This window comes from Sciurus carolinensis, chromosome 12 (assembly GCF_902686445.1).
Source record: "Sciurus carolinensis chromosome 12, mSciCar1.2, whole genome shotgun sequence".
NCBI lineage: Eukaryota > Metazoa > Chordata > Mammalia > Rodentia > Sciuridae > Sciurus > Sciurus carolinensis.
This window is the reverse complement of record NC_062224.1, coordinates 67,775,304-67,797,926: the sequence shown is the minus strand read 5'-3', so window position 1 is coordinate 67,797,926 and position 22,623 is coordinate 67,775,304. Positions and strand designations below refer to the sequence as shown.

The window sequence follows — 22,623 nt, the reverse complement described above, 5'->3', positions numbered from 1 at the left end:
AGAGCCTCAACCTATTTCTTGCAGGAGTTCACAAGGTAGCAAAGTTCTCAAGTAATACATGGTAACAGAAAAGAAATCTGGAGCCTGACTTAGGTTATTCAGTGAATTACAGGTAGAGAGTAGACCAAGATATTGTTTATGCAACCTGGAGACAGAGAGAAGGAAACTAATTTTTTAAGCAGCATTAAAGTGATTGCAATGATACTTTGGGGAGAGGGCAATAATTGAAGAAGGAAGTAGGTAAGAATACAAATTTTATTTTTAAAGGTGACAATTGTTTATTTCTTTCAGAGACTACAATGTCTAAAGAAGCTCAGAACCTGGGCAGGAAGGCATGCATCTAGTTCTTTAAAAGCCCATCTTTCCTGGCCTCCCTTTTCTAATCTACATTCACATCTGAACTACAATTGTTACTTCAGACCCCCATTATTCATTCAGAAATATTTCAGACACCTCCAGGTCTGCAGCCCTTGTCATCTCATTTTCTCCTATCACTTGTCTCATTCCATAGCTCCAGTTCTGCAATCCACCCTTCAGCTCTTGGCATCTGCTATTGTGACATATGATGAATTGGCTTTACTTGACTCTGCCCTCACACCCTAATCTGACTCTGGTGTGCTCCTGTTGCACCTCTTACAATACTGATGTCCTAAAACAAGCTCCCTTCCGTGGGTACAGGACAATGACCAAAGGACAGGAAAGACACTGGAAATGCTATTTGCAGGCTTATCTTCATTTTCAAGCTGCAGAGTCATTTTGATTTATTGTTTATGGCTTAGAACCCCAATGTCACAAATGATGTCACATTTAGATGAAAGCAGAAAAAAAAATAGAGCACTTTTTAATGAGATGACTTCTTATCTCCAGGACCAAGATTTTTATCAAAAACTCCACAGGCAGTAATGTCTAATGAGTATTAAATCAGAAACACAGGTGATCCTGAAGCTGTGTCAATTGAAATTTGACTTGGGGAATAATATCTTTCAGACTGTAGATCATCTGTGGCTCCCACTGCTGACAGCTCCTCTATCACCGCCTGACCCCTGAAGATGGCAGGTGCTGCTGCTGCATCTTCCACTGCTAATAAATCCAAACACGCCCCACTGTGCATCATCGTCACTTTAGCTGATTCATTAGATATTTGGAAGCATCAACTATGCCAATGCCCCATGCTACATACTTGAGCAAAACAAAGACAAATGAGTCAAGTTCAAGTTCTCAAGAAGTACAAATGCAAATTTAAGGAGAAAAAAAACAAACATTTATTTATTCAAAAACTTTATACTTATTTATCCCCACAAAGCTTTGTAAAAATCACTGAAGTAGAAGCCAATGCCTGAAAGCAAGAAGAAAATAGTCTAAACAAAAAGTTCTTAAAGAGTTAACTATTAGTTAACTACTCAGAAAATCTGAGTTCTGATGTTACTATGAACTTGAGTACAAAATTATGCAATCTAGAAACAGCGGCTTCCTCACTAATTGTGGGGGAGGTGAAGAACATATGAAAACTGAAAATCAGATGCTGTAGAATGCCTAAGGAACAGGCTTGGAGTTTATTTATAACAGAGATTCTCAGAGTTTCTGACATGGTAGATCTTGAGTAGGGCCTGAAAACCATAATCTTAAACAAGCACTCCAGAGGCTTCTACAAGTTTCCACAATGTCAAGAAATACCAACCTTTAGCAATAGGAAACAGGAGCAGATCATGCCAAGTTGATCTGAGACTAAATTGGGATATTGATTTTCAAATATCCAAATGCCCTGGATCTGTCAATTTGTCATCTCTCACTATCCTTCATGAAAATGTTCTTAGCACTATAGGAAATAAGTCTGTTCTTCACAAATTACCTAATCTCAGGTATCCCATTACAGCAGTACAAAATGGACTGATAAAGTAAACATTCAATAAATTGGAGCTATTACTTTAATTCTATTTAAACAGATGCCTCATAGGCACTTAATCCCAACATGCCCAAAATCAAGCTCATTTTTTCTGCTCCCACACCCTATCGGCTCCTTTCTCTGCAACCCTCACCTCCATCAGAGGCACATTGAGTTATCCCACTGCTAAGTTTCTATAGCAGTATCAGCTTTATCTTCCTCTAATATCTTATCCTCAATATCCAGTCAGTATTAAACATTGCCAGTTTCTTTTAGTTCCATCCATTTTAATGTGTGTGTGTGTGTGTGTGTGTGTGTGTGTGTGTGTGTGTGTGTGTTGGGACTGGACCCAGAAATTCATGCATGCATGTTAAGTACAAGCTTTACCACTGAGGTACACGCACCCCATTTTTAACATTTTTAAGCACTCCATCCATCCCTCTTTTTCATTCTGTTCTAATCCAGGTCCAAAGTCTTATTTTTCTTTTGAGTACTATATACTAACTTCCAAACTGGTATCCCTAACCAACAACTCTGCCCTCCAATCTAGTCTTTCCATCATTACTAGAATGTTTTTTCTCAAACATAGCACTGATCAACCTCTTCCACTAAATGGCTCCCAGTTGTCCACAGCAACAAATTTCAAGTGTTTTGTAGAGCCCTGGGGTTTTGAGAAGTAGCCTCAGGAGGGGGAAAAAAAATGAATGAGGTGAGGGTTGGGACTTCCACCTGGAAAAGAACTGCATTTATCTGTTCCATAGAGTTCTCAAGATTTTCTTTGCTTAACAGAAAAAAGGTTTTACTACTCAATCAGTCTAGGTCCAATCAGGAGAAAGAAATAATACAGTAATTTGAACCGGGAAAGCTTACTGTTAAGATTTATTAACTATAGCAAGGGGTTGAAGCAATGAGGGGTGGACTAATAAGAAGAGACTCTGAAGAATATAGAAAGAGCAAATATAAGGAGGAGCAGCCGTATCCTTTAAGCTGGGATACAACACCCCAGGAAGAGATTCCCCCAGGGTTAAGTCCCAGACCTTGTTGGAAGACACCACTAGATGGCAGAGAAGTCACTGCAGCAGTATACTGGCAGAATTCGCTGGAAATTTGTCCTCCAGTACCTCAAGGAAAACTTCATGCGGAGGTGTCTCCCCAAAGGCACTTCACTACAAAATCATTCAAGGGAGGAGGAGATGCAGGGGCAGTTGCTGGCCAGTGGCTATTGCTGACTGCCATACAGTGCAGGAGGTACTGAGAAACTGCCCACATGCCCATGTGCTGTCAAAGCCTGCCAGGCAAGCATATAGGAACTAGGAAGCAAGATCTTTCCTTCCTTCTCCAGAGCCCTCTACTTACATGGCTTAACACTATGATAACTAATAAAGGGAAAATATTTAAAATGCCCAAATGTATTTTCACAAAGCAGACAACAGGGTGAATTTAGAGTTCAAAAGCATATATATATATATATATATATATATATATATATATACACACACACACATATATATATAATATATATGTATATATTTATATATATATATATACGTATACATATATATTATTTTAGACATTAGCCATGATAGGAAACTTCTCATCTGGTCAAAAGATGGGTCTTTTAAAATACAGGTAACCATAATCCACAGAAACTCTAAGCCTCTTATTATTTAGGATATGAGCTCAACATTCATTCTTTTTGAATATATTACAAATCTGCTAACAAATAGAAAAAAAGTCTGGTTTATACATATATAAAGCTCATCTTCCTGTAGAGGTGCCATTGAATAAGTTAGATCACCTCACATCATACCCAACCACGCCCGGCCCCCAACACACACCTGGATCAGGAAGCAGAAGGATAAGAGGGAGCCAGGATGACTTAGTATTGCATTATAGTATATTGGCTTCAACACTTTTAATCAGAGGAACTGAAAACTCTACCACTTTGCTGCCTCAGTTCACCTTCATATCAACTGAGATAAAAGAAGAAAGATAATAGTATTCTCTTTTACCAAAGTGAAACTAGAAACACAGAGATCTTAAGAAGTATCTGTCCAACCCATACTTGAAACCACTGCCTTGCTGTAGTTTGCTGGCATAAAACTACAGTTGGAACTCAGAACTCCTCCTAAAGGCTCAAATATTTATTATAGTTAGAAATATTTGTTTTGGTTGGAAAACATATCTAAAACAAGCATTGGTTTTAATAACTGAAACAAAGTAGCAATTTGCTTTGAAATTCTCTTTATTAAAAAAGTGTAGGAAATACAAGGGTAGTAATCCAGTATATATAAACACAGAAAAATTTGAATGAGCTAACTGGCAAGAACTGGTTTAAATTGTTCCCATAGTTGTACTCTGTTATTTAGATTAACCGATCTGGATGCTAACTAGTTGGCCACACATGGAGAGATAAGAGAATAGGAATGCTTTTTCATAAGACCACTTCAAACAAACAACTGCATGTAATGACTGGATTTACAAAGTAGATTAATTAAATTAGATAATAATGATTCACATTTAAAAGGACTTCTTTAATTGAGAGCTCCCATAATCTATTTAAAGCATGATTCCATTTATAGAAATTCTAGTTCAATCTATCAAGAAAGCATCTAAAAAAAAAAAAAAAAAGCATCTAACTTTAATAAAACAAGGTAGAAAATGAATCCAATTTACAATAAATGTAATTGGGTCTCAGAAGAGATAACAATAACCTAAGTAGAAAGGTGAAATTACAATCTATTAGGGGAGACAAAACTAACACATTATAAATGTTGAAACACCTCCGGAACAGTTAGACATAAAGCACATATTGAATGCAAAACCACTGTGCTATAGTTCGGTATGGTTTGAGTGTATCCACCAAGGATTCCTGTATTGGAAGCTTGATCCTCGTTGCAGTGATGTTGGGAGGTGGTGGAACCTTTAAGAAGTGGAGCCTACTGGAAGGTGATTAGGCCATTGGGGACACTACCCTTGAAAGGGATTAAGTAGTTCTCAGGAGACTCCAGCTAGTTTATAGGAGTGTGGGTTGTTATAAAAAGATCAAGACCTGTGTACAATGAATCGAAATGCATTCTGTGTCATGCATAACTAATTAGAATAAATAAAAATTTAAAAAAAGATCAAGAGTTCCTCCCTGCTTTTTGGTTTCCTGTCTCATCAGTTCTGTCTCCCTCTCCCAAGTGTTCCTACCATGATGACATTCACCATGTGACACAGACAAGGGGCCCTCACCAGAGGTTGAATCAATAAGGTAACCTGTCTTGGACCTTTGGCCTCCAAAACTGTAAGCCAAATAAAACTCTTATCTTTATACATTATTCAACCTCGGGACTTTTTTACAGCAATGGAAAATGGACAAATAAAAACCCCAGCGTAGGAGACTCAAAGAATTAAGTTCAGTCGGGTATGGTGGAAGAAGCTTGTGATCTCAGCTACTGGGAAGACTGAGGAAGGAGGATGGCAAGTTCAAGGGCAAAGGCTTAAGAAACCTAGTGAGACCCTGTCTCAAAATAAAAATAAAAAAGGACTGGGGGCATAGCTCAGTGGTAGAGCACCCCTGGACTGAATTCCCAGTCCCCCCCTCAGCGTGCACACACACACACACACACACAAATAAGTTCAAAAGTTTTGCAACAAGGATAGGTAAAATGACTAATTGTTTACATGCCCAGGGAATAGGCAAAGGATTCCAATTCTAACAAGCTCACCACAACCAATACTTTCAATTAATTTCCTCACTTCAGTTATTCCCACATTGGTTTTCCCTTAATCCTTAGTCATGCTTAGCTTTTTCTGCAGTTTCCATATCTACTGTACAACAATTAGATTCCAAAACAAAGTTGGAAAAGAAAGGACAATTTGAAACTTTAAGATGAAGACATAGAATCGAGGAACAGAAAACTTCAGGATTTAGTGATTTAGGTACCTTTACCTTTGTCACAGGATATTATGAGAATACAGAGTTATGAAAATATTAAGCAAGCTTCAAATTTATAATGCTGAAATAAAAAAAAATAACGCAAGGACTCTCATTTGCTCTGCATCCAAGTTCACAAATTATTAACATCTTGCCATACTTGCTTTATTAATTCCTTCCTATTTGAACCATTTGAGAGTAAATTGAGACATCATTTCCTTTTTTTCCTAGATACTTCAATATGTATTTCCTAGGAATAAGGACAATGTCTTAAAAAAATCACAATATGATTATCCAAATCATTTTTTTTTTCAATACTGTGGGCTGAACTCAGGGGTACTCTAGCACTCAGCTACATTCCCAGCCCTTTATATTTTTGAGATAAGGTCTGATTAAATGGCTGAGGTTACAGGCATGGATCACTGTGCCAGGCCCAAATCAGAAAATCTGATGATTAAAATGTTATTATCTAAATATTAAAATATTGCCAATTGACATAATGTTCTTTATAGCCATTTCCCCCCATACCAGGAACCAATCCAAGATCACTCATGGATTTAATTGCTATATCCTTTTAATCTGGGACAATTTTTCAGTCTTTGTGTTTCATGACTCTTTTTTGAAGAGCATGAGCCAGTAATCTAGACTTTTCTACCTCAAATGCAGATTATGCATTATTGTTCAGGAATATTACATTATATTGTGTCATTTTCATACGTTAAGAGGAACATAATGTCAGTTCCTCCCACAACTTGATACTAGTCTTGATCATTTTGCTATAACAATGTCTATTAAATTTCTTCATTGTAAACGTTTTTCATCTTTGTAATTAATATATAATGTATGGAGAGTTATATTGAGACTCTAAATATTATGTTCCTTATCACTTTTCCTTCTAGTTTTAGCATCTTTTGATGAGTCTAGCCAATCAATTGTTTCACTGGAATATAATTCGCGTATAATAAAAACTCAATATCTTAAATTATATAATTCAGTGTTTGTAGTATATTCACAAGTTGTACAACCATCACCACTATATAATTCCATTCTGGCCAAAAAGAAACTGGGCTCCTATTAACAGTTGTTCCCCTTCCATACTTCTCCAGGCCTGTGGCAAATACCAATCTACTTTGTCTTCAGCTACTTCATATCAATGAAATTATACAATATATGGTCCTTTGTGCTTGTCTTCTTTCACTTAACATTTTTTAAGGTTCATCTATGTTGTAGTTTTACCGATAATTTTATTCTTTTTTGTTTGCCTAAATCAATTATTACTATGATTCTTGGAAAATGGTAATTTCTAACAACATCATTCCATCTACATTTACTAAAGGAACATTATTTTTATAGTCCTCTGTCAGGAAGTTCAAGAAAACTGTACCAGTGAAGTCCATCTTAATAGGCAGGGTTCCCTTGCCTTCAAGTGGTTTCCAATCTTAGATAAAAGGGTCTATGGCGATCACCTTTCTTGAGGTTTTCCAGATCTTTCCTCATTTCCATTTAAACAAACACCAAGCGTGCAACCCTTCCGCCTGTCAGTCCAGAGCTCCTCCTTCTGCTTTAGGCTCCCCCTCCCCATGGTAGCAGGAGGAGGAAGTGACGCGCCGGAAGTATCCCCGTTCCCCTTACAGTGGGGGAAGGAATCAAACTCCCAAGATGGCGGCGGCGTCGGAGGAGCGGATGGCTGAGGAAGGAGGCGGCGGCCACGGCGACGGCGGCTCCTCTTCGGCCGCCGGCTCTGCTCAGCGACAGCTCCCACCGCCTCCGCCCCAGCCCCCGCAGCCGGGGTCCCAGGCACCCCCAGTGCCGGCGCTGGCTCCGGACCAGCTGCCCCAAAACAACACGCTGGTGGCGCTGCCCATCGTAGCCATCGAGAACATCCTCAGCTTTATGTCCTACGACGAAATTAGCCAGCTTCGCCTGGTGAGGCCCCCTTTGGACCCCATCGCCCTCTCCTCCGGTCCGAGTTCTGGGGAGGGAAGGGGAGGGGAGTGCGTTCCCTGGGAGGGAGCCCTCCACGAGCCCCAGCCGGTGCCAGATCTTGGAGCGCGCCCCTCCCGTCTCGAACTGTCCCTTGGCGTCCGTCAGCGGGAGTGGGCTAGTTCCTGATTGCGCGGTGGCTGCGGGGTCGGGAGATACCTCCCGAGAGAACTTGACTTTGGAGGTCCCTTTGCCCCTAGTCTGAAAGAGGGCCCGCGGGTGAAGAGGAATTGGGTTTTCCACCTACCTTGCCCGTGCGTGGACCCCCCAGGGGTCTTGTTTCCTGTCTGGTATACCGCCTTCCAGCTCCTGGCCCGGGTTGGCGTTCAAAACTCAAAAGTGGGCTGATCCCAGCCAGACTTGGTTTGTCTTGCAAGAATAACGTATTGTTCCCCCAATCACTCAAAGCTTCCCAGTCGAAGATGAAGAAGGGGTCGTCGATTCTCCCTAAACCCCGGTAGAGATTGTGAAAAATTGGAACGTGTTTCTGTGGCTTTAATCCAAACGCCCTAGTTGACCATTAAAGTAGAGCCCTGGGAAATGACCATTCTGGCCCTTCCTCACCCTGACACTTCCCATCCGTAGTGAAGTAACTTGCCCTTTGACAGTTTTTCCCCCCTCTTTTGCAATTCATTTTTTAAGTAGTGCTTTATTGCCGCCAGCTTTACGAGAGGTTTATTTATACTTTAAAGTCGCGGTTGTTCTGTCCAATATATTTTAAAACAAAAAATTTGCCATTGGAATTTTACTTCACCCCAGTGGTTTGACTGAAGATTTAATGAATGTCTTAGTTCAGTCAGATACTTTGCTTCCTTTCAGTGAATTTATCTTTAAGTGGTCAGAAAATTAAAGAGGTGGACATTTTGAAGTGATTGCAAGCCGATTCTGTGTAGAAGCTAAATCTGCTCGGGATTGTTTTTAAGAGGACAAAGACATTTTGTAAATGTGCTGTGTATAAGCATTTCTTATTAATCAATATGCCATATTTTAGGCTTAGGCCTCCAGTTTGAAATTGGTTATAATTGCATTTTTAAAGGAAATAGTATTTTTAAAAGAAAGCTTGTAAATATTCACATTGATTGCCAATTTTTTCCTAGTCAACACAGCGTACAACCATGCCATTCTGCAGGATGGAAAATTTCTTCAGTTGAAAATAGATATTTTAAAATTCATTGTACCTGATTTTCAAAACATTTCGTCCTAGAGTTTTGTTTAGAATCTTAAATATTTCTTCAGATTTTTACAAAGACTGGTGTTTGATCCAAATTTACACTGTGTGCACATGGTGTCTGGAAATTGGACATAACATTTGATTGAATTGAGCTATTCACCCAGACAATGGCTCTGTGAAGCTTGGAGTGTTCACAGTTGTGTTTCATTATAAGTGTAGAGGAAAACTGTGGGTTTTGTTAGCTTATTTGTTGGGCATTTTACTGTTTTAAAGTTAGAACATTCTTAAGGGGGGAGGGACAGCCTGTCTTAGAGGACAAGAGTTAAACACATTCCACAATTTATTAATAAGTTCTCTCTTTCAAGTGATATATTCATCTGCATGCTTAATTTTAAGCAGTTCTTGCTTTTGGTCTTTTAAGGTTACAAATTTATAATTTCAAACAGATTTTTCTTAAGGAGTCCCTTGGATACCAACTCCTACCCCCACTCAAGGATTTTGTAGCATTTTACGTCTGCACATAAGGTTTTTTTGTTTTTGTTTTGTAATGGAGAAATTTTTTCTTTACTTCAGGTTAATGAATAATTCTTAAATACATTAAATGGATAATCTTTTGTGGGAATTTAGAAGTGTCTATGGTTTTAGATTCATTGGTTTGATTTCAAAAGGTACATTTCAGGTAGCATTATAAAAGAAAGATGTTCTTTCTTGCCACTAGGTGTCAGCGTTAATTTAATTATGATTTTTTAATGAAATTAACAATCAAGATACAGTGCCTGGTTAGTTGCTTTATAAATTTAAGTGGCTATTTATATCTAAAGAATTGTTTACAAAAAAAAAAAGGAAAGGAAAGAAAGAAAATCTTGGGAGATATATATATATATATATATATATATTATACACACACACACACACATATACATATATGTATATATACATGTACCTGCTATATATATTGCAAAGTTCCTTTCATTATAAGATTTTTTTTTTAGTAGAATTAAGGCTGGATATGCTTGGAAGAGAATAATATTAAGAACAGAATTTGTTTCTATAAAGCTAAACGCTAGCTCTGATGGAATGATGAGCTAGCTTATGGGTATTTTGTTTTTGTTTTGTTTGGACCTTTTTTCTTTGTTCCTAGTTTATTTACTTACCTTATCCGATATGACCTTAGTCATAGAAACTGTTAGTACCTTAGAGGACAGTATATAATCCATGTGCTTATTTTCTGTATTTTCTTTGAAAGATTTCCTTTAAGTAGAAGTTGCTTAGAATAACGTTTTTCAATTATTTGTGCAGGCTAGTTGATAAGTCTTTGCCTCCAGTTACCATGAATAATTGAATTTTGACTCCAGTTCACTGATTTCCAAGGGACTGTCTGAATGCCTTATTAAATTGGATCTTTTTCTGCTGTTGATATTGTTCCAAACATGTACCTAGAACCTGCAAATCCTGATTACACAGAAATAGTTTTAACTCCTCCAAATGTATTTAAAATTATTTGGATGAACACAACTTTTGAAATGACAAAACATGTACTTTGAATTGCTATTCCATTAAAACAGACAAATTTGTGCTGATGCTGCATTAGTGTGTCACCCAGGCCCCCTAGGTAGGTACATGAGAGACTTTGAAACAAATGCTAAAGGTTAGGTAAAAGCAAGGTCCCCTACCCTTAGGGAACAGATCAAAGCTAACTTTGAACCTGTAACTTTGGGTCATAAACACAGTATTCTTACCTGATGAAAAATTAGTACTGGAGGCTTTTAAAAGATGTTTTAGAGGGAGGCACTATCAAAAGTATGTCCCTGTGATTCAAGTGGAGCACCTATAAATTCAGTGGAGTCATTAGTGGTTCAGAACACGAATTTAATGAGAATTCTCATTTATTATCTGGAATGAAATTTTGTAGTCAGCAACAAAATATATAGAAACACACTCAGTCCCAAGACATTTTTCTAGGGTGCTCTAGGTAGTTCAGTCTGCTACCTGTGTATGGGTCTTTCACATTTTGTCTTCAAATGTTAGAAGAGTTCAATTAATCATATTTCATTATGTAATCATTACTGATTTTATGCCAAAAATTTTCCCCAAACAGCAGGATGCAAACCCATTATGTGAAACTTAAAAAATTTGTGCCAGTATTACTTAAAAATCATTTCTTAGTAGACTGTCTTTGGTACAAGATTAGGATGCACGAAATAGTTGTGAATATATGTTAAAATTGAATAGTCCAAATTGGCATGTATCATTTCTTCATGACAGTTAAGTGAACATTTGTCCTGTCTGACAAAAGATTAACATATTAGTTGTTACCGATTTGTGCATCCTGGTTGAAATATTACCCATGTGAAAATTTACTATGGTTCTGTGAAGTATGAACTTACAAAATTAAATCTGTGTCTGAAGATTCTGTGCCATTATCATTGGTTTTGTTATCTGATACCACCCCACACCCCGCCACCCCAATCCTCAGTTCCACTCTTCTAAGATGTGTTTATGATTAGTCCTACAGCTCTCTAAGAAAACCATACCAGTCCACTTTGGGACCTATATTGACAATGCATATGGGCTGAAGAAGACAAACGCGCATCCATATAACACTCATGAATGCATTGCTGCTCTGTTTACCTTTTAAGTGGCATAAGGGACAGAATTGTACCATACTATGATAATGTAATGAAAAGTTATTAGCCAATTTTTGGACTGAAAAAAGCGGTGTGACATTATGCAGTGGCATCCATTTATGTGGTGTAGAGTATGGTGGTTGGTAGGAAACATGAAGGAAAATGAGGAGCATTACTTCTTTTAAAACAGTTTTTAAAACAAGTTTTGTTTTGAAGTATGGCATTCTCTGCCTCTCGTTGCTCAGTGCATACCATAAATTCTCAAATTTTTCTTTCATTAAAGCATTATAATTATACATAATATTTGGGTTTCTTTTGACAAAATTATACATAAAAGGAATTGTTTTCAATTCCTCTTTTCCCTTCCTTTTCTCCCCCCCCTTCCCTTTTCTCCCTCCTCTACTAAGCTTCCTTTCACTCCTTTAGTTATTTTTGATTGGTACCTTCTACATATACATAAATTCTGTTAGATTCATTCCGTATCTCTTTCCTTTGCATCCTCATGCCCTCATATTCTCCCGCTCTATCCCCTCCCCCACTGCCTTCTTTCTCTTATTTTGCTTTAGCTTCCACATATGAAAGAAAACATTTGACCATTGATTTTTCTGAGCCTGGCTTATTTCACTTAACATGATTTTCCCAACATATATTCCATTAGCTTCCAGAACAATAATATCATCACATTATTGTTTTATTGCCTTGAGGAAACTACGCTGGATACTTTAAGTCAAATAACTTCTTAGGATTGTGGAATAGTTTGATTTTGCGAACCTCCTGAAAGTGTTCTTTGAATTCCAGGAGTCTTCATACCACACTTTGAGGACCACTGTTCTATATTATGTTCTACAGAGAATACACTTTCTTGGTAAATTTTTATTGAGTTTTTTCCCTCCCACATCTCCTCCTCAGACTTTTGATCTTATTAACCAGTAATTAAGAATAGATAGATAATAAATTATAATCCCTTGGGGACAATTTATTCTTCTTCCTAATTCTTATCTCACAAAGTAGGAACTCTGTCCACCGTGTCATCATGGCAACATAATGTACACCCTTCCTTGAGTATATTTTCAAAGCACTGGAATAACAGATGCGAAGATAGTAAATATACAAGTGTTGGGTTAATCAGAATATTTTCTCAAGATAAGGAGTTCTTATCTTGAGATAAGAAACAAATTTTCTTGTGGAAGAAAATTTCCAGCAGAAAAAGTGATGTATAATGAAATTGGAGAAGCATGACATAAAAGGATTGATGAGCTTAAATTTGGAAGTATATTAAATATTCTAGATTATTGGTCAGTCTTCCCTCAGCCCTAAACTTTTTTATTTCACAAACCAGTCAGATGAAGAAATCATTTTTGAGAAACTCTTGGCTTGAGACAGCCTTTGTGAGGGGAGCAAATAAGAATATTAAAATAAAACAATTTTCATCTTTTAGCATTATCATTATTTCATAAGAGTGACCAGATATATCTGCATACACTGTACTGTAGCGTGGATCTGGAATGTCCTTTCAAAGGCCTTGCTGTTAAAGACTTGGTCCCAAGCTTGTTGCTCTTGGGAGGTGGTGGAAATGTTTTAGGAGGTAGGGCCTTAGTGGGAGCTTTAAGTCATTCAGGTGTGCCCTTGAAGAGGACTGTTGAGCTCCAGTCTCTTACTCACTTTCTCATACTTCCTGCCACAAAGTGAATAGTTTTGCTCTGACACACTCCTGTCATGATCTATTGTCCCTGCTTCCCAGCTGCCTGAAAGCAGTAAGTCAGCCCAGTCATGGACTGGAACCTCCAAAGCTATGAGCCAAAATAAACCTTTCCATTTGTAAGCTGTTTATCTCAGGTGTTGCAGTAACAGAAACTTACACACCCTGGTAAGTTCCATGTGGTATAGATTCTTAAAATGTTGAAGAAGATACTATATTAAAAGAATAATCTGTGCACATAAATCCAATTTCATGAGTTGGAGACTAGAAGCAACAGGTAACATTTGGTAGAGGTTTCTCCCAACCACCTACTTTCACCTTGAAAGAGTAAGTGAAATAAATGTGAGGTTGTTTACCTTCACAAACATTTCAGGCCTCTTGAGAGCACCTACTTCTGTTTTCCTTCTCCTAGGAAGCATCTGTGCTTTTCAGCGCCTCAAGTGTTGGTACTGGACAAAGCCTTCCATGTTTCTTTGTTTTCCTCCCTGAAACAGAATTGAACCCAGGGCCTTGCACATGCTAGGCAAGTGCTCTACTGCCAAACAACATCCCCTGCCTTCTGTGATTCTTATCTGAAGTGAGCCAGTATGTCTTAAGTTTCCTTTACATCGTTATTATACTTATAACATTGGAATTATTTTTGGAAGAGCTTGTTTTCCATGAAACATAAGCTCCATGGGTGAGGCCATACCTCTTTTCATCATGAATCCTTAAGACCTTAGACAGTCTGTGATATGATATAAGCACTTTTTATCTGTTGAATAAATAAAAGTTCTTTAAACATTTAATTCCTCTGAATATACAATAGAAAGTATGTTATTGTGAAGTAAAAATGTTTTCTGTATAAATTATAATAGTGCTGAAAATTGGTGCTTAATATTTGACTGCAACAGAGATAAGAGTTCTTTCTAATTTTCAAATTTTTAGTTCACCCCAAGTCTTTAACAGATTTAAGGCCATTTTAAGAAAATGAGCATCTCAAGAAAATTCTTAGGAGAATAAAAATTGGTAAAGTGATCCACAGTGAGTACATAATGAGCCAGATAGCCATTGATAATAGTGCATCAGGTCTCCTTCATTTTAACCAACTGTCGAACCCTGTATTAATGATAGGGTTTTAATAATAATAATACAGATAATAAAAAACAATAATCAGAATAGATATTCTCTTTATAGGGTATACATTATAGGAATTCTGAGAAGAGACTTCTTAATTGTTTTTCTCAGGCCAATGTTAAAATGAATTTATATTTTCTTTCCAAGTGAATAATCTAGGTGAGATACCCAGAGAATATAAAATTTGTTGTAATTTTACCTGTAGACAGTTGAGGATTACATGTATATGTGTGTGGTGTATACATACCAACCATATGGTAACAAAATAATCTTAGGAATTCATGGAAGGTAGATAGAATTTTTTATAAAGGGTTAAAGTATTCTTGTGCAAGAAGTGACAAGTTGTAGCCATATTTAAGTAAGGGAAATGAATGTGAGTTCACTGAAAGAGCAAATAGGACAAGAGAAGAGCCAGAATGGTGTGATTCATTCATTATTCATTTCTAAATGATTTTTTCATCTGTCATTAACTTTTTGCACATTTGTTTTCTTTCATTTGTGTACTCATTCTTCCTCTAAATGTCTGTGCACACGTGTACATGCATATAAGCAGACGAAGATATACATATCTCAAATACATTTATTAAATAATTTGAGATATGCAAATATGTCACCCCTAAATACTTCTCTTCCATAATCACAATATCATCACTTCCAAGAAATTTTACATTACAGATTATATTCAAATTTCTCAAATACTACCTGAAGGTCCTTTATAGTTCTTTTGTGGGGGGTGGTGGGGGTATTTTGAACCTAATAAAGAATTTAGCTGTAGTCTATGTAGTCTAGAACACACACACACACACACACACACTCTCTCTCTCTCTCTCTCTCTCTCTCTCTCTCTCTCTCTCTCTCATTCTTTCCTGGCATTGACCTATTTCAAGAGTCTAGCCTACCACTTGCCTTGTGTAAATGTTGAGAACTGTAGGGCACCAAATAAATGCCTTTTTTAAAAACTGGGTTATAATACACTATATCCTGAATTCTAAGATATAGAAATAATTTCATATTTTAACTTTTTTTTTTTTTTGTCTTCATTTTTGGAATTGCAGATTGAACCCACACATATGAGGCAAGCACTTTGCCACGGAATGACATCCCAGCCCACATTTACTATTTTTGAAATAGGAATGTATCTTGATCTACTCATGTAGCTTATTGTGGCATTGCTTCTTGGATTTGTTTTTTGCCCCAGAAGAGCTTTGATTAAGTTGATCACATGTCTTTATCTCTACAGTATCTTACAGTAGAGAAGTCCAGCATACTATTTTTCATGTCAGCTAAGGTGTCAAAAAAAAAAAATGCTGTCAATTATGATTGTAAGACATATATTGTTAGCTTCAGTGTCAGCTCTTTAAAAACATGCATCTAAGACTCAATAAAGACTAGATATTAAAAGAAAACAGGGTCTGGGGTTGTAGCTCAGTGGTAGAGTGCTTGCCTGGCACGTGTGAGGCACTGGGTTAAATTCTTAGCACCACATATAAGTAAAATATTAAAGAAAACAGCATATCTTACATTATTAACAAGGGCCATGTTGGCACAATAAATCTAAAAAAGATTTCTAAACAAATATAAGTAAAGAAATATTTGTCTTACTGAACACTTGTTAGAAAATGAAAAAAGGATAAACATGGCATTTTAAATCCTGAATTAACAAACTAAGAAGAACCGCATCTATTACACAACGAGTAACAGAAGAACTTAAGCTAAATGTCAACATCAAGACAATAATTTGTTCTATTAATTTCCTTTTGTTTGGGGGAGGTATTTTTGAGTGTTTTATAATTTATGTTTTTCCTCATCTTTACATGCCCCGATAGTTTATTGGGGGCTTTTTTGTACTTAAAAATTCTTAATGAAGCCAGGCATGGTAGCACATGCCTGTAATCCAGCGGCTTGGGAGGCTGAGGCAGGAGGATTGCAAGTTCAAAGCCAGCTTTGCAACTTAGTGAGACTCTGTCTCAATATTAAATATAAAATGGACTGGGGATGTGGCTGAGTGGATAAGCACCCCTGGGTTCAATCCCTGATACTAAAAAATAATAATTAATGACATCTATAGCTTTTTATTTTCATAAAGTATATTAAATTTATGAGCATATTATCTGCGAGAATGCCTATATTGCATTGAGTTTGCCATCTCAATAAGACTACAATCATGTTGTTAATTAACATATATGTGTCTGTTATCTTTGCTATCCCTGTGTGTTTGCGACAATCATACTGTCTAAACTGATGATAGCTTTTTAAAAAACGAGAGTAGCGCTGAAGGCTCTTCCCTACAACATCATTCACATTTCTTTCTTTTTTTAATTGTCAACCATTCTTTTTTTTTAAACTGATACATAAGTATCATACACATTTTTGAGGTACCATGTGATGTTTCCATATATGTATACATTGTATAATATTCTAATCCTGGTAAACATCTCTCTCCTCAAACCTTTATCTTAATATCCTTACAGTGAATATCACACTTAAAATCCTTTCATTTATCTTTTTTAAAATATGTTACTTTATCTGTGGTTACTTTTCTGGGCAATAGCATACCAGAACTTATTAGTCCTATCTAACTCTAAGTTAGTACCCATTGATCAGCTTCTCCCCATCCCGCCCAGTCTCTGCTAAGCTCCATTCTCCTTTTAGTGTCTATGAGTCCTGATGGTTTTTCTACTTGGTCATCATCTGTTAGGCTGTGGGGTCTCATTTTACTGCCAAATTTCTAGGATTTTTTAATTTAATAGACAGCATTTCTTCCTTTTAGCTTTAGAGAATTATTAACATAACCTTAAATTTGGAGCTACACTTTAAATGAGATAATTTTTTGTTGTTGTTTTTGTATGTTTGTGTGTTGCTAAGGTTTGAATCCAGGGCCTCAGAATTCTCAGTGGTTGAGATGAGAGACTAGCCCCATCCCTAAATGAGATACTTTTGAGTTGCAAGTTAGCATATACCTCCAATAATGATTATTAAATAGCTGACCTTGGGGAAATTCAGTGTATTTCTGTTTTCCTTTGGTCATTTTGTTTCTTTTTGAATCCTAAAAAAATTGTATGCATGTTCTTTCCAGTCTTTGTGCAGACAATCAAGTGTTTACTGAACATGAAAGGAGGAGGACAATATTGACTAATGCTTCACATACATTTATGTTCTTGTGTGGTGCTATTTTAATTTCTATGTGATCACTTTTCTTTTTTTCTTTAGCCAGCTTCAAACTACAAATGTCAGTTGAAGTTTCATTTGGAGGAATTTACTTTTTTATCTTTGACTTCTTCCCTTGGGGTTTATCTACATTGATTTCATCTATCTCCAGAGAAGTTTCCAGAACCATATCTTTAGTCCTAATATTACAAGGCTTACAGAAAATAACTAACCAACTATCCTAGTACCAGGTCTTTCAAAAAATGAGTGATCTTTTTCTTTTTCAAGTGATTTCTCATTATCATCTGATCTCTCTGTTCAAAAAATGGAAAATTGTATTCTCACCTTTTCCCAAACAAGTAACACTAATATCTGGTTGAATTTCAAGATGATTAGGGAAAGATATGGTAGGCCTAGCACTATGCAGCAAAACTCAAAATAATTTCAGCAATACCTTGAAAATTTTTATAATAGTAATTAACCTTTGTTGTTTTCTCTGTAAATATCTCTCTGCTAAAAAAAAAAAACTTATTTCATCTCAGAATTTAACTGCATTGTAAAGAGAAAAATTTTTTCTATAAGTTATGTTAGAGGGTACATAACAGGTTTTTCTTTTTAATAACTCTATCTTATGATTTAAAGCATCAAGTAGTTTTGACAACAAAAATTAATTTTTGCAATCCACAATTTTTACTCCCCATAGACACCACTTTCAAGTTCTTTGATCTTCTATTTGATATTATCTCTTGATTTTCTACTATGAAAGAAGAGAGTTTAGCCCTCTTTGTATCCCATATTTCACAGGTATAAACACACTACCATTTCCTTCCTCCAGTAATACAAGAAAAGATTATTTTCTGCTGGGTGCATTGGCACATGCCTGTAATCCCAGCCATTCGGGAAGCTGAGACAGGAGGAATGCAGGCCTAAGCAACTTAATTGAGATCCTGTCTCAAAATAAATAAGGGCTGGGGATATGGCCCTTGGGTTCAATCCCTGGTTCAAAAAAAAAAGTATATTTCCCTCTCACATAAAACATACTGGTTTCTATGAAAATGTGGTTATTCAGGATTAGGGTACTGATTATCAAAGTATGGTCCAGGGAACTAACAGGGATTCCCTGAATCTTTCCAGTTTTCCCTAAGATCTAAAATATTTTCGTTAACAGTATTAGGATGTTTGTGTTTTTGACTCTTTCATAACTGTGGAGTGGCAGTTTTCCAATAGCTGTGTGAGATGTGATGGTCTATACACTGATAGTAAATAAAATTTGTGCTTATGTGTTCTTTTGGGTTTTATAAGTTTCTAAGTTGTCAACTTTTTAAAAAATGTAATATGTCACTCACTATATTTTGTTTTGGAAGGAAGAGTTATTTTTTACTAAAAACTGTTATATGTTAACTTGTTTACTGAATTTTTTTCAGTGACACTGAACAACTATTGATAACTGGTTTCATTTAGTCAGAAATAAATTCTAACACATTTTAAAATATAATTTGTTAGAAATTACTCTAAGTACTTAAATTTCATTATGTTTTAATTTATTATGAGTTTGAAAAGAACTGTTTTCCTTAATACTTTTCACATGGCATGCTGTGATTTAGGAAGTATCTAGTTTAATATTAGAATAGTAAGGCCTTCATGAACTTCATCCCAGTTTGCCAGAATTTTTTTCTCCTTATATTCTCAGGAGGAAACAAGTAGATTGTTTCGTCAGCATTTCATTTCAACAAATATTTTTCAAGCATTTGTGCTTAGATACTATGAGAAAGATAGAAGTGTAAGACAGATTGTGTCTAATCAACCTGACCTGGGTAGATGTTTATTTCAGTGTCTTGTAGTATAAGTACCCAGCCCTATCCAATGATCATTAACCTTCAGGTTGATGACTGAATAGCTGCAGAATTCTCAGGGATCAAAAATCAAACAGGTATTATATATTAGGTTTAATTAAAATAGGAAAGACGCTAGGATGTCTCAGAAATGTAACAAATATGTGGGGAAAAGTTTTCCAATTAGTATTAAGATTGTCTTTACCAAGTGATTGAACATGTGTTATTCTAATGATGCCCTTCTAACGAAAATACTATTCACATTTTATAGATGGTTGTCTCAGGTATTCAAATGGTAGATTACATGCACAAAAATACATATAGATTGGGTTTCAGATGAACTGTTCTAACTTCTGATCTTTTGCTTTTACTTTAAAAAATTACCATATTCCTTAAAAGTTCAAAATGGTTCTTTCTCCTTTAACATTTTAGAAGGGATAGTAGAATCTAGTCTAAAGACTTTGACCATCACTCTCCATAGTTAAATCACTAGAAATAAGAATTTGAATTTGGTTATAGATCATGTAAATTTTGTGAGAGGTTTGACTGAAGTTTGAAGGTACATTTTTGTTAACAGAAATTTTCTTGTTTCACACTATCAAAAATCTTCAAATACACTGTTTTATTGATCTTAAGAACTAGTCTCTGAGAACATTCAACTGACACTTAAATGATATTCCTTTGTCCACAATGTAATATTAATTTTATTAATGAAATGCCATAGGACTTACATGGATTAAAGGATTCACCTTACTGACATTAATAAGAGACTCAGACACCAAACTAGGAAACAATAAAAGTACAAGAGAACTTTCAGTCAAGTATCTAAGTTAATTGTCTATTAATAATTTAGTTACTAATTTTGTTTTTATTCTGCCTCCCCTCCTCATAGGTTTGTAAAAGAATGGACTTGGTCTGCCAGAGAATGTTGAATCAGGGATTTCTGAAAGTGGAGAGGTACCATAATCTATGTCAGAAACAAGTTAAAGCACAACTTCCAAGGTATGACATGGCAAACAATGGAATTAATTTACAGTTGGGGATATTTTTGTTTCTTGTTTTGTTTGTTTTTATAAGGATAGTCTTTATTTGTTTATTTATTTGGAGACAGGATCTTGATATATTGCTTAGGCTGGCCTTGACCTTGCAGTCCTCTTGGATTACAGGCATGTACCACTGCACCTGGTTAATCTTTTTGAATCCCAGAGTTTAAGTGTTAAATAGTTTTCAATTTTTTTGTAGAAAAGGACTCACAGATCACATTCAGTGGGCAGCTTTGGTTATATAGTGGTGAGCACAGCTGCCTTTCATAATCACAATAAATGATTGTTACTGTCATTATCCACTCTCACCATTTTTGTTCAATATTTTATTAGATTTTATAGTCAGGGCAATAAGCAAAAAAATGAAATAAAAGTCAAGTGTGTAAAGAGGAAGTAAAACTATTCAAATATGTCATGTTCTTGTATACAAGGATTACATTGATGTATAATTAGTGCTAATTAACAAGTTCAGCAAGGATGTAGGGTGTAAGATTAATAAACAAAAATCAGTTATTTTTATACACTAGTAGTGAACCATCAAAAATGAAGTTAAAAAGATAATTCCATTTTATAGTAGCACCAAAATGAATAAAATACTACATACCTGTAATCCTAGCTACTTAGGAGGCAGAAGCAAGAGGATCACAAGTTCAAAGCCAACCTGGACAATTTAGTGAGACTATGTCTCAAAATAAAAGGCTGAGGATGTAGCCCAGAGATGAAGCACTTTCCTAACATGAGAGTTGTATGCCAAAAACTATAAGGCATTGTTGAAAGAAATTCAAAAAGACTTAAAGAAAAAGAAGGACATTTTTAGTTCATGGATTGGAAAACTTTCATATTGTTAAAGTAGCAGTACTTCCTAAATTGTTCTATACATGCATTGCAGTCCCTATCAAAATCCCAGCTGTCTTATTTGCAGCACACAGGAAACTGATACTAAACTTCCTTTGGAAATAAAAGAGACTCAGAATAACCAAAACAATCTTTAAGAATAAAAATATTGGAGCGAGGGTTGTAGCTCAGTGGTAGAGCCCTTGCCTAGCACATGTGAGGCCCTGGGTTTGATCCTCAGTACCACATAAAAATAAAGTAAAATAAAGGTTTTGTGTCCATCTACAACTAAAAGTATATTTAAAAGAAATAGAATAAAAATATTGGAGGGTTAACATTTCCTGATTTCTAAACTTACTACAAAGCAGCAGTGATTAAAATAGTATGATACAGGATAAGAACAGATGTAACAATGAAAAAGAATCAAGAATACAGAAAATAAACCCTTATATATTGAGTCAGTTGATTTTCAACAAGGATGCAAATATAATTCAATGGGGGAAAGAATAATGTTTTCAATAATAATGCTAGAAAACCAACTATCTTCCTATAAATCAATGAAGTTGGACCCCTTCCTCACAGTGTATACAAAAGGAATGTAGATCTAAGTGTAGATTGTCGGCCCTATACTCTAAAATCCTTAGAAGAAAACAATGTAAATCTTCATGAATTTGGATTGGACAGTGGTTTCTTGTATATGACAACAAAAGCATAAATGGTTAAAAAGAAAGTAGGCAAGTTGAAATCATCAAAATTTAAAGTTTTATAGCTCAAAGGACACCATCAAGAAAGTGAAAAGACAACCAATAGAAAGGAAGAAACTCATGTGTGAATCATATTTGATAAGTGACTTGTATTCTGATTATGTGAGGAACTTTTACAACTCAACAAAAAGACAACCAAATTCAAAGTAAAGAGATGATTTCTTTCTCCAGAGAAAATATAGTAGTATCTGGTAAGCATATGAAAGATGTTCAGTATCATTTGTTATAAGGAAAATGTGAACAAAACCATTACGAGATAGCACTTTTCCACCTTCTCGGATAGTAAAATAAGAGACCAGAAATATTGAGTAAAATGTGGACATATTGGAACCTTCTTTTATTACCACTGAAATGTAAGAGTACAGCCACTTTTTTTTTTTTTTTTTTTTTTTTGCGGTACTGGGGATCGAACTCAGGGCCTTGTGATTATGAGGCAAGCACTCTACCAGCTGAGCTATCTCCCCAGCCCACAGCCACTTTTAAAAACAGTTTGGCGGGGCTGTGATTGTGTCTCAGTGGTAGAATGCTTGCCTAGCATGTGTGAGGCACTAGGTTCAATCCTCAGCGCCACAAAAAAATAAATAAAGCTATCATGTCAGTCTA

At 35.9% G+C, this 22,623-nt stretch overlaps 1 protein-coding gene across 1 annotated transcript in view; it reads left to right on the top strand.

Annotated features, from left to right (window-relative positions):
• Positions 1 to 7,445: 7,445 nt before the first annotated feature.
• The window catches only part of Fbxo28 (F-box protein 28), a 31,497-nt gene continuing 16,319 nt past the window's right edge, over positions 7,446 to 22,623 (top strand). The window contains exons 1-2 of the mRNA XM_047521063.1: positions 7,446 to 7,730; positions 20,272 to 20,381. Coding sequence (XP_047377019.1) covers positions 7,464 to 7,730; positions 20,272 to 20,381 — 377 coding nt within the window. The 5' untranslated portion in view covers positions 7,446 to 7,463. The remainder of the gene's footprint in view (positions 7,731 to 20,271; positions 20,382 to 22,623) is intronic.